General features: G+C 42.7%; 2 protein-coding genes and 1 non-coding gene across 5 annotated transcripts; 1 reads left to right on the top strand and 2 right to left on the bottom strand.

Annotated features, from left to right (window-relative positions):
- Positions 1-459: 459 nt before the first annotated feature.
- Positions 460-2,244, bottom strand: LOC136473024 (dihydroneopterin aldolase 1-like). The gene is made up of 2 exons (XM_066470724.1): positions 1,824-2,244; positions 460-864 (listed from the first exon to the last, which is right to left on the bottom strand). The coding sequence occupies exons 1-2, from the start codon at positions 2,027-2,029 to the stop codon at positions 669-671; spliced, it is 402 nt and encodes a 133-aa protein (XP_066326821.1). The 5' UTR covers positions 2,030-2,244; the 3' UTR covers positions 460-668.
- Positions 2,245-2,376: 132 nt separating this feature from the next.
- Positions 2,377-2,449, bottom strand: TRNAE-CUC (transfer RNA glutamic acid (anticodon CUC)). Its single transcript has one exon. It is a non-coding gene; the product is annotated as a tRNA-Glu (tRNA).
- A 3,614-nt stretch (positions 2,450-6,063) lies between these two features.
- Positions 6,064-11,144, top strand: LOC136473023 (YTH domain-containing protein ECT1-like). 3 transcript variants are annotated; one of them, XM_066470721.1, is made up of 9 exons: positions 6,064-6,305; positions 7,342-7,415; positions 7,509-7,680; positions 8,048-8,130; positions 8,203-8,515; positions 8,598-8,716; positions 9,215-9,733; positions 9,842-10,054; positions 10,283-11,144. In XM_066470721.1, exons 2-9 carry the CDS (start codon positions 7,347-7,349, stop codon positions 10,622-10,624), a joined length of 1,830 nt encoding a protein of 609 aa, XP_066326818.1. In that variant the 5' UTR covers positions 6,064-6,305; positions 7,342-7,346; the 3' UTR covers positions 10,625-11,144. The 3 variants fall into 3 exon arrangements, with proteins under 3 accessions (XP_066326818.1, XP_066326819.1, XP_066326820.1); XM_066470722.1 differs by having other exon boundaries at positions 6,064-6,392; XM_066470723.1 differs by lacking the exon at positions 6,064-6,305 and adding an exon at positions 6,571-6,667.
- Positions 11,145-13,113: the final 1,969 nt, after the last annotated feature.

Below are 13,113 nucleotides of genomic sequence, written 5' to 3'. Positions count from 1 at the left end.
GAGATATAAATGTTGACATTAGTTTCTTTAAACTTAGTCAAACTTTTTTTTTAAAAAAAATCAAAGTCTAAAAAAGAGTACGTGGAAACAGATCAAAAAGGAACTCCTTAAATGGAAATTGAAAAGAAATGTGACTTGGTTTAATTTTAGAATTGTTTTTTTTTTGTGGGGGGGGGGGGGGGGGGGGGGGGTAGTTGTTTGGGTGGTTTTGAAAAGGATACATGCGTTGTTGACTAATAGGACATTGCAGGGCACGTTCCGCGGTGGACCGGTGACTACAAATATCTGAATGACAGTTCAGTTCACACAAACAGTTCGTACAATCAGTACTCCTCGTCTACCAAAAAGTACGTGTACATCAACTGCACATCAGCGTATATCAGATGCACTCGTACCAGTACAAACTCGGGCAGGGACATAACAAATTGATCCCATCCCATGGCAATGGCAGGCTTCACAGATCACAGGAAATTGCACATAAACCTTTATTTGAGCTACATAAGCTGGAAATGCGTGCAAGCAGGAAATACCACCATTCCCATTTCAGCTCACACTGTCAGTGACAAATTCTGCCAACAAGTGTGGATTATGGTTATAGCCACAGTACCATCAGCACCATCAACATTAAACCGGCTGCCCATCACCACATGGCACATGTGTACAACATCTCAAACTTTCTTTCTGTGCCTCGTTATCTCCACGCCCAGATAGTCCAGGACGCCTTGCACTGCGACGTGAGGCTTGCCAACCTTCACTCGGACTGCAGAGATCTGAGGGAACTTGAGCAGTGTGGCCTTTGCGATCGAGTGAGCCACCGACTCCAAGAGGTTGTGTGGCGTGCCTTCGACAACATCCTTAGCAATGCTGGGGTAGGGGGTTTAAACAAAGCTAATTGTCAGGGGATCTGATAAAACATCTTGGGAAAGAATTCTTGGACTCAAGTGTGTGTCTAGAACTCTACACCCTCCCAGAGCAGGCAAAGAAGGTCTAACCAAATCTAAGACTTGATTGATATAACAGTTCCATTCAGGACTTACATTACAGAACTGAGTTGAGGAGAAGAACAATTAGATTTTCTTATATTAGAGGGTAGTCAATCAAAGAAAGAAAAAGCTGAATATATAATGCCCTAATGCCAGCTGTAAATTATAGTAATCCCCAGTCTGCTACCAACTGAAATTTTGAAACCAATAATTCAGAGGCACGTAGGCCGCCTGTAACGCTATGCTAGTTTAAATATGCTATATTGCAGATCATGGTCAATCCAAATCCCCAGCTCAGTTCCAAGTACCCAACTGCAAATCAAAGTGTATCTAAAAAAATGTCATCTAGACTTGTACGCCAACGACGTGAGGTGGGGTGGGGATTTTTTTTAAGTGCCAGGCAGGGATAAAAACATACTACTAGCATGATAAGGAAATCTGAAACAACGTGTTTAGAAACTATGTTGGGACTCTGAAGTAGTGAAGTGTATGTATGTCCTCTCCAAAGCAAGTGGAGAGTACAATCGGAATTCGGGAGCAGGACCCTGCACACGTTCTAAACTTATATACTGGTGTCAACATGAAAAATATCATTTCGTAATAACAACAATTTCCGAGCAGACCTCTGAAACAGCATCGTGATTCATCCTGAAACAAGGAGATTCACTACTCTTTTCTAGAGGAGATTACTACGGACTGAAATCAGGGAAGCTGCATACATATACGATGATCTCGTGCCACTCTAGTAAGCATACCAGTTGAAATTCCGAAAAGAATGCTAATTTCTACAAATTTGTTGTTCCAATCAATCATCGTTAAGGCTGGCATACCACTACTCACCCGTAGATGTCGGTGTAGCTGACGGTGTCAGCGATGCTGTCGGACTCGCCGGCGGCGGCGAGGTCCATCCAGGCGTCGATGTCGACGACGAACTTCTGTCCCAGCGTCCGCTCCTCCTTCAGGACGCCGTGGAAGCCGTGGAACTGCAGGCCGCGCAGGATGAGCTTGTCGCCGCCGCAACCCGTCGTCGCCGCCTCCTCCGCCATGGATGGGCCGAGCAGCAGTTCCGGTTCGCCTCGCAGTCTCGCACAGCACGCGGTAAACGAGAAGCGATTAGATAAGGGAGGCGGACGGTGAAGGGGTAGGGTGGGCACGCGGAATCGGTGGACGACCGGACCGGAGCAGTGGACGGGAGGGGGATTGGGGATTGCGGATTGCCGGATTGGTTGGCTCGGCTGGCGGTGGCCGTGGCGGCTGTGGAGTGTGGAGGGCTGACGAGGGAAGGGGAGGCATAGTTTGGACCTTTATTGGGCCTCTGTGTTGTTCGTTGGCCCACGACTGGCATTGTTAATTTACATAAAAAAAAGTTTGAATTGAAAGACAAAAAAGAACATTCCGTTGCCGGGACTCGAACCCGGGTCTCTCGGGTGAGAGCCGAGTATCCTAACCAGCTAGACTACAACGGATTTTGCTTAAGTGCCATGTGTAACCTCTGTTATATAAACTTTCTTATATTCCTTCAAAGGAATCTTTGTGGCATTTAGATTTCTCAAATAAGTTGCTATATGAGTAATTGCTAGCCAATACGTATAGGAATCAGACTTTGTTTCATCGCTAGATGCGAGCTGTTCTAACTTATACGAGCGCGGGTTACATACGAGATACTTAGGGTGAGACCCAATACGTAGTGGAATCGGACTCCATATTTATCATCGATACACGAGTTGTCCTAAGTCGTATGAATATGAGTTAAGAGTTCGGGATGCATATGAGACATAGATGAAGGACGTGACTGCAGTTTGGAAAGTAAAAGGAGGAAGAGGAGGGGAGGTATTTTAAGTCGCAAAAGGGGGCTCTTGGTGGTTGTGGTTTCAGTCCAAAGTGGCTCGATCGTCAGCCCTGATGAAGCATTTTGTAGCAAAAATGGTTCGGCTGAGAGCATCTTTGCAGTACCTTAGTACTTCTCCTTATCTCTATAAAACTGTTATATTGAGGATAACAATATTTTTTCTCCTGCAATTCCCCAATACCTCTTTTTTATGTGGTCACAAACATTCCCCTCATCCCTCCTCAAATAAAGCGGAGTTGTATCTCCCTAATGACATGGAGACTATGAGAACTAACATTTTTTCAACAATCTTTTGTCCTACACTCCTGTGGGACCTACCTTTATATAGTTATTAGGGAACATATATTGCGGGGATGACGGCGGTGGCATGAGACACATCGGGCAGCAGAGCGCGCATGGTGGCAGGGTTGCGCGGCCTCGCTCGCTCGCTCGTCGGCATGCAACACGGGCGGGCAACAGGGTGCTGAGTCGCAATGGAGGAAAGGAAAAAAAAGAAAAAGAAACGAACAATTATCTGTGTTATCAGTGGTTAGCAGTGGGTAATTTTTTCTGACTCCACGGATCTCTGAGTTTGCAGAGCACCCCTGAGGTGCTTCACAAAATTCGTGGATCAGGGACACATCTACGTTGGATCTACGTGAAGCTAGAGGAGTTTGACTTTGAAAAAGTAGATCCAGAGATGTATGTTATAGATCCAGAGTTGTTGGAGCTGCCAAATAGACACTACGGTCTTGTTTAGTTCCAAAAACTTTTTCAAAAAAGTGCTACAGTAGCCATCACATCGAATCTTGTGATACATGTATAGAGCATTAAATGTAGACGAAAAAAAAACTAATTGCACAGTTTAGTTGGAAATCACGAGACGAACGTTTTGAGCCTAATTAGTTCATGATTGAATACTAATTGTCAAATAAAAACGAAAGTACTATATTAGCCAAAACCCCAAACTTCACCCAACTAAACAAGCTCTACGTTGAATTTGTTTGCTAGAGCCAACGGCAGCAAGGTAGATTCGTACGGGTATCTACGCCCTCCCTCATCCTGGACAACAACCTCTCCGATGACAACTATTTGGATGAAGAAATGTACGTGGTCATTATGCCTTTATGGTTTGATATCTTCTGGTTGCAGTAGGCCAGTAGCTTTTTTCTGAAAGAGAAGTTTGTGACCTATTGGTTGCTGTCTTCAGTAGGGCCTGGCAGTCTTCTCTTCCTTGTCGCTAGACTTCGATTCAATCTTGTATGCAAATGGTAGAGATATCGAATTCCTATAATCCATACTCATAGAGCTAGGATAGCTCATTTTCTAGTGATGATAAATACGTAATTTCAATATATAGTAATTTCAATATATATTAGATCGTGCCCTACATATTTCATTTTTTTTTTTGAAATGATGACAGGAGCTTTGTCTTTCAATTAAGACGAATGAAGTTTTATGTACATGAAAGGGTAGCCCAATGTAATGCCAAGTACCACAAAAGCCTAGCCCACTCACGCGACGCGATAGAGTACAACATCAGACGACCACCCACCTTACGAAGCCAGGCTGTCAGGCCCGAAGCAAGAGGTCACAACAGGTCATCGTTGTGGAGCTCAAACGTCGCGAAGAGCAGCTCTGACTTCGTGTCCCCACGGCCTGCCCACGGCAATTGCCGGGCCTCCCAAGCCGAATCACAGTCAACGAAGAAGGGGTTCGCCCCGTGTCATCGTTGCCGAGCCACACCCCCCTAATACGGCAGCTCCGACTTCACGATGCAGTTCCCGTCGTCTCACGTCGACCGGACGCCAAGAAACACATAACAACCACCGAAGGCAACATCACGGCCAAGACGAAACTTCCAAAAGCGACGCCTTCAGGAAGGGAACGGCGCCGATAACACCGTTGTCGCTCGTCCAAGGAATGGACGGGGTTTTCACCCGTGGAAGGCACTGCTGGTCATATCACTCGGACTCATGATCTGTGCTCATACGAGTTAGGACAATATGCATCTAGTAGCGATGATACATAGTCGATCTTATATGTATCGAGTTCCATTGCAACATACGAACATGTTTGCTAGTACTCCCTCCGGTTCTCTAAAGCAAGTCATTTTGAGGTTGTCTTAAGTCAAACATTTTAAACTTTGACTACAAATAATTTCTTTTTGTTTGAGTTTGAAAATATAAAAATGATGTAAGTAGATTCATCTTGAAATGTAGTTTTATAAAAGTATATATTGACTATATTTTATAAATATTTTATAGCAAAAAGTTACAGTCAAAGTCGTTTCTTAAAGATCGTATCGATGTCCAAAACGACTTGTTTTATAGAACCAGAGGGAGTATATATTAAAAATAGAGATAAATATATATTAGTCGTGCTTAAACTCGTTGACTTCACAAAACGCACGGTGTACGCTTATTCGGGGATTGGGAGTACATATATATCTTTCCCTATTTTTTTAGGAAAATCTTTCCCTGTTTTCAAAATCAAAATTCAAACGCCTATAGTCTCTTAACATCGTCATCTATCCGATGATACAAGGCTCAATCCCTGTACACACGTCCGCGCGTATGATAGGAATCATTAGGGTCTCGCGTCCTATATGATTCTAATACAAAGGCCGAACCCAGGTGCCCGCGTTCCATACGAAATCGTCGAGCTCACCGTCCGCGTCATGTTATTAGTTTTTTTTATTATTTTTCTGTATGAATCCGTCACCTTGGCTGTGGACAGAAATTTATGGCCTCAGTACACACGGGCATAATTCTACAGCCTGTTCGCTGGATCATAAACGATCATAAATTTTTAACCATAATAGTTTTTTTCTCTCACGCCAAACTAGCCATAAATAATAATCCACGATCGTATATCGTATACGATCCTAATCTACGAGTCGTTTGATTAGCCACCGAGATTCACCGGCCCACATACACTACAAATATTAATGCTGACATAAAAATAATATTTAAAGTGCAAAAAGATTTCTTAAAAATATATTTCAACAATATTTTAAATGCCTCAAAATTTAAAAATTAATAGCTTTTTATTCGAAACTTCAATTTTGTCGATCCAATTACTAACCAAAACAATAGCCTTGCAAGATGCCTGAAAGTAGGGTTGGGTCCAAAATCCCAAATGTCTTATGTTCCCGTGCGTATACACTTACAAATCATCGTCAATCAAGAATAAGCATTTTTTTTAAAGAAGAGAAGAGAAATAGAAAAGGGTAGCAGTGTAGTGTAGCACCAATCGCCCCACCAACAAGGTCACGGTCCCGTCTCCTCTCAGGTCTCATCAGATCACGAGCCACACACAGGTGTGGGTGTGGGAGCCCGATCCGATCGCCAGATCCGCCGGCCTCTGCGCCGATCCGGGCGTCCTTCCACCGCTCCTCTTCCTTCTATCGTAGGCGCGCCCTCGCCGCTCGCTGGAGCGGAGATCCCTCCCTGCAGCCCGGACTGCTTGATTCCTTCTTATTGCCTTTGCCGGTAAGGGATTTTGTTCTGCACACTCTGCTGCTATGATTTGATCGGAGGGCCTTCAAATTCAAATCCTTCTGCTCCTTATTATTAGAGGTTTGTCGCCGATTCGATTTCTTTGATTGATGCGTCTGCCACCCCCCTGTGTCACCCTGCATAAGGTCTCGGGTCAATTCAGACGTTACTAGTGTTGTCATGCCATGGCTTCTGCGATTCGAGATGTACTATTGAGTAAATTGGTTTAGAACTAGGGGGCCTCAAATTGAGTTGATCAGGCTTCTTGCTCCACATGGTGCATGCTGCTGTTTCACGCAGCCAAGGTCCGGCGGAATCGCCCGAGCTTCAGCTTAACGCATTGCGAGTCCTTTTCGGTAGGTTCCCTTGGTTCGTGTGCACAAGTTTATGCGCATCGATATCACATTTAAGTTGGTTGGGTACGGTGCTGTTGTCGCGTGTATGTAGTTCCTGTAGCATTGCACGGTCAGTTCGTGCGGGCCGTACATAGTTTTCGATGCCTGAATGGGCTTCGCGTGCTATTTGTCATACCTGACTGTACGTCATGTTGATGGTTGATGCAGATCGTGCTAACGTAGAGGGTTCTGGTAGGATGTCTGCCAATGTCATGTGGCTATATATTCCCTGAGATGTTGTATTGTTTGCACTGAATAGAATGATGCATGTTAAACACCTAAGATGCGCCTTTACCCTGTAGACTAGAGTAAGAGGCCAAGTACAGGCAACGAGTATGAGAATTTCGAGCACTGCTGATTGCAACTCCTCTTGTGTGTGCTTTTATCAATGATCAACATATTTGGTTACAACTCAATACAATCTGTATGCCATGTACTGGGTGATGTGATCACATGGTATTTTGATGTAAATATGTTAGGGAGGCAACTATCCTTTTTTGCTATTTAAGGCCATCTGTGAAAGTTTAGCTTATACTTCATAATAATAGAATATATGGCACTCAGTTTATCACATACAATTGGATAGCCTTATTTGTTGAAGCCTGACATGATTTTGTCTAACCTTGATATTTCAGGCTCTATGGATAGGCAGGAGCCAGTAGCCAATGTCGAACAAAAGATAGGTCTCTCTGAGAAGCCTAAGGAGCAGGTCATTACTCATTACTGTATTACTGTTTTTTATCCTTTTTTTACACTTTGTTTATTGACTCTGTTTGTCGAATGTATCAACCATCTACCTCAGCCTGTTGCCAGTAAGGATGAGAAAGCAGCTGTGCCGCCAATTTCAGTTGATTCAAATGCTATCGATCTACCAAGTGAAGGCCAAACCCAAGCTGGCACATCCAACATGGATGGGGGCCATAATGGTGCACACAACTTCTATGCTTCTCAGGCACAGCCATTCTATTACCAAGGTCAGCTTGCATGTCTCTTCACACTTTGCATTCCTTCTGTAGTCTTTATGACAGAACACCAACTTATGCATTGTCCTATATAGTTGATCTCGTGCTATATTAGCCTATGGAAACATAACGAAGCAATGATATAAAAAGTTTTAGACTATCTATTAGGAGGTGCTCTTAACATATTTCTCTATGAATTTACCTATGATTCATCAGTAGTAGAAATATAGTGTATATCAACGTAAAATCTGTTTTTGTGGGGTAGGCTCAAAGCCCACTTATTTCGTTTTCTTTAATATATTGTAGATTTCACAGCTTTCATCTTGATTGATGAATGTTCTTGTTGCATACTTTAACATAGTTCACTCTCTATGTGCAGGCTCCAGATATGAAAACCCTCCACAAGAATGGGACACATATCCTCCCTACATGAGTGTTGAAGGATTGGAAGTGGGCCCACCAGTAAGTAGAAAAAGTTTTCCTCTGTCATAAATATGCCATAGGCCACTGCTCTAAATTTGTCTTTTCTTGAAGGTTGTATACAATGAGGACCCCTCATTGATGTTCCATGGTGGCTATGGTTATGAGCCATATGCTCATTATTCTCCTATTGCAACACCTGTACCGACTGCTGTTAGTGGAGATGGTCAGCTCTACTCCCCTCAGCAGTTCTCCTTCTCGGCTCCTTACTACCAGCAGTCAGTAACACCTGGCATGCCATATTTAAGCTCTCCTACTCCAATATCACAGGGTGATACAAATACAATGATGCCGATTGACCCAACACAAGGAGCTTTTATCGCTGATACCCTGAGTCCAAATAGCTTCCTGTTTGGCCCAAGACCTGGTTATTATCTAACTTTGTGCTTTGTTCAGTTCATTTATGTCTTATGCTATAGGTAACATTTTAACTTTGTGACGTCTCTCAGAATGGTTCAGATCTTCAGAAGGAACTGGGTCATTTCCATCACCTGCAGCTTCACCTCAACCTTCTAGTGGTGTTCCAGGGACCTATGGCCAAAGCAACTTTCCAATGGCTTCAGGAATGGTATTCTCTTCACATTGGTAACCCTATGTTTCTCGTCCCTCAAATAGTACTTAAGAAATCATGGATGCAGCTCTTTGCACAAGTTACCATTTCTATTGGTTGTCTCGGGGTAGTCTTTCACTTCAGGAAACAAATCTAGCTTAACTCTGTCCAAGAAGAACAATGAAAACTCTACCCTTCAGTGTATATAGCTGATGTCTTTTACTCTTTTGATTCATTGCCAGTTGATGTTTAAATTCATATTTGATTGCTGCCACCTGATGCAGTTTAAACTCTGCTCTGCAAGCATGTGCCTGTATCTGTCACTGGTTTTGGGGATTACCCACCATTTAGCTGGAATTCTGACTTGCTGTTTTATGCTGACACATTATATGCTATATAAAGACTGAAAAGGAAAACAAACTTAAAAAGACAGGAATATACAATTTCATAAATAACTGAATTTGTTTACTTGTAGATCTGCCTTTTGATATTTATTTGTTTCTCCCCCAATTTCAGGCATCGCCTCACCAGAGGCCCTTCTATGGTTTGGGATCCACAACTGACTCCTATGGAAGGGGTTTCTCACATGGTGGAATGTTCCCACAGGCCAGTAATTATGGGGGATCCTTCACCAGCTTTGGCCTTAATGGTAGAAGTTCGATCTCGATCGAGAAAGGGCGCAGGAGGGGAAGGGGTAATGCACTTATTTGCAGCTGCAATGGCCCACTTGACTTTCTTAACGAGCAAAGTCGGGGTCCACGTGCTACTAAGCCTAAGAAGCAACCAGAGGTTGACAGTAAGGATGAGAAGGCTACTACAGGAGTTGGTCGTGAGTCATACAACAGGCCTGACTTTGTTACAGAGTACACGAATGCCAGGTTTTTCATCATAAAATCATACAGTGAAGATAATGTGCACAAGAGTGTAAAATATGGTGTTTGGGCTAGCACCACAAATGGAAACAAGAAACTGGACTTAGCCTATCGTGAAGCTAAGGAGAAGGAAGAGCACTGTCCCATTTTTCTGTTATTTTCGGTAATTGAAGCATCATCTCCATTCTTTGTTCCTTTTTGAGACCACCAGTCCTTTTTACCTAAGTAATAATCCTGGCTAATATTAAAAATTGGAACAATATATATACAGGTGAATGCCAGTGCACAATTCTGTGGTGTTGCTGAGATGATTGGACCAGTGGACTTTGAGAAAAGTGTGGATTACTGGCAGCAAGATAAGTGGACTGGTCAATTCCCTGTGAAGTGGCACATAGTGAAGGATGTCCCCAATAATCTTTTCCGGCATATAATTCTTGAAAACAATGACAATAAACCCGTAACAAATAGCCGAGATACACAGGAGGTATTTAGACTTCTTTCTCTATCTCCATTTGCTTAATTTGCATTTGAATTTATCCTTGTACATAAGTTCGTTTTTTTCATGGAAATCACTATCAAATATTAGTTAGGATGTGCCACTGCCATCCATGCTTTCGGTTCAGCTGTTAATATTCTCATGCCTTTCTTTTCCATTTTACTTTCATAAATTCACAGTATTGTCTATTTGATGTGACACATGAGCTTATTGTAGGTGAAACTAGAGCAAGGACTGGAGATGCTGAAGATCTTTAAGAACCATGATGATGATGCATCAATCCTTGATGACTTTGACTTTTATGAGGAGCGTGAGAAAGCGCTGCAGGAAAATAAGGCACGCCTGCATCAGCAACATCTACCCAGTTCTATTGTTGTTGAGCCCAAGAAACCCTTGACTGTACCCACTGACCTCGTGGGCCATATCACCAAGAGTTTTGCTCAGGCTGTGCGGCTTGGTGAGGCCAAGACTGTAAGCCCTTTGGCTGAGAAAGTTTCTGGCAGCGATTCGTCTATTCCTGTGAAGCCTGTTGAAGTTAAGCAGAGTGGTTTATCTTAGGAACTCTTGATCGATGTGATTGAACTGTACTCAAAATATCATCCATAAGGTTCCTGATCAAAATATCGGGAATGCATATACAGATGGATGATGATGAAACCTAAGACATCGGCAAAAATGACTTCTTGCGCTTTTGGTCAAGCATGCATGTACACTAGGGTAGGTCTTTGCCAACCTTGGAAGCTTAGTTTCTTGAATAGTTTCTCTTTTTTTCGTCCCTTTCCTCTTCCTAGTATTCCTCTCCTCTCTGCATCACATGATGATTCCTTAGTGTGTAGCCTTAAGGAGGTGCAGTTTTTGTGCAAGCCTCTGCAAGTTTCCTGTTCCATCGCATATGAATAAGGCCTTTTTGCTTCTTTTTATTCAAGTAAAAAAAAATCCCTCTTTTATCTATTGTTCTGTGGCAGTTTTATTATACTATGTCCGAACAGGACCTATTCATTATGTAAGCAAAACATAAACGCTATCCAGGTGACCTGGTTGTGATGACTACAATAATAAGTAACTGAATAATTGTTTATGTTTGCTGGGAGGGGCATGCTGTCATGTGGTACTGTGATCCATGGCTGCAAGGTTTACAGATGTTTGTCGGTTCTCATGACATGAACTGACATTTGCACAAGCTATATTTTGACAGTGCATTGAAAGCATAGTTCCAGGCAAATATTTAAGGAAATTTCACGGTTGTAAATTTGCTAATAGCTGTACTTTGATAGTTCATTTCTGCGATCTGGGTATGGAAATGAAGTAATCAAGGCATGTCGAGTCTTGAAATTGCGTGATTTCCATACCAAGAACACCACAACTAGGTAGCATTATTGGAACCTAATGCAGCTTCGGTCGTTATGTTTTCTTTTCATTCTGCTTGTTAAAACATGAATTTATTAAGTTACGTTTTCATTCATTAAACAAACATTTTCAATATGATGATGTTTTTACTTATTATATATGTATAATTTTTTGTTGCTGGTAATTTGAGAATGAGTCGGAGGTGCATGGGTCTGTGCATCGTCCTCTTCATCCATTTGTTTGGGTCGTTGGTATTTTCCCAGCTTTACTCGGATTAGTTTATCTCAACGTCATTGTACACAGGCTCAAAACTGACAGAAACCCAGCAAAACTGTGCAGTCGGATTAGTTGTTAGCTATTTGTAAAAAAAATAAAGTTGACTAAAATTTCACGATCAAGGCAGTTCTTTTGCTGGTTGCAAAAAGAATAGACCGGATTACATGTCAATTTCCTATTTACGTGTATTTACATTTGTATTGTGTTATTTGCAAAATAAAAGCTTTGAGGCTAAACCACGTCACAGAAAAAGTCCACTTAGCCCTCAAACTATTAGTGGTTGTCTAATCTTTACATATAAAACTAGATATTCTACCCCTTAAACTAATTACTGAAGTGGTTTCGCTGACGACTAATGTGATGTATTTTTTTTTTGAACTCTAACGTGACATATTATGTGGACGGTGTCAATAAACAATAGAAAAAATCTACATAACCGCATAACATATCAAGAGTTAACTACGTAACGCCCTCAACTATAATAACGTTTAAATGACCCCAGATGGTTTTGCAGTGCAGTTTGGACACAGTATCCCGCCACACTGGCGTAAGTGTACTCATGTTGCATGCAAGCTCATGTGTTGCATCTCTCCTTACTTTTTCTAGACTGACAGCACATGACATCATGTCTCTTGCTTCACCTCCCAACACTCATCAATGACGTTGAGCTCATGAACCGCACCACATCCTCCATCCAATTGCATGTTCAGTCCTTTAGCTCTTTAGGTAGCCATAGGAGCAGAGAGCTAGAGGGACGGAGGATGTGGGAGGAGCAGGATGACAAGTGTGCATGCGCAATGCATGAGCTCAGTGTCTTCGAAGAGTGCCATGAGGTGCAACATATTGGAAGGTGGTGCAAGCTTGGAAAGAGTAGGGATAGAGAGGCAACAGATGGGCCTGCCTATAAGCATGAGTACGTGACGACGCGGATGGCGGCGGACACATTTTAAAAAAAAAATTATTCAATTTTCATCGTGAGTTCCCTAGCCCACAATGATAAAAATCCTCATCACCGTCCACTTTCACTGTCACGTGTCACCAGGGAAACTGGCAGTGATGGGATGTTTTAGTGTTTTAGCATGGCGTGATGAAATTATTGTAGTAGTGTGATAGGATGTTTTAGTGTTTTAGCCTGGTGTGATGAAGTTATTGTAGCAGTGTGCAAGCGGCAAGTCCACTACATGAACGTCAGAATATGGACTCAAGGAGGCTAGCAGGATGTTGAAATTGGGCAACGCATTGACGCAACAATCCAGTAGTTCACAAGCTCAAACGCCACCTCCGTGTAGATCAATTTCAGACCTGTATATATACTCGCCTACTACAACGGCACAACGCCGAATACCATTTCGGCTTCTCATTCATCCTTTTCACACGCCGTGGCGCCGTCAGCCTGTCGCGGCATGGCACTCATATTGCATCTC

This window comes from Miscanthus floridulus, chromosome 8, assembly GCF_019320115.1.
Source record: "Miscanthus floridulus cultivar M001 chromosome 8, ASM1932011v1, whole genome shotgun sequence".
In the NCBI taxonomy this organism is placed as follows: Eukaryota; Viridiplantae; Streptophyta; class Magnoliopsida; order Poales; family Poaceae; genus Miscanthus; species Miscanthus floridulus.
This window is presented reverse-complemented; position numbering and strand designations above follow the sequence as displayed.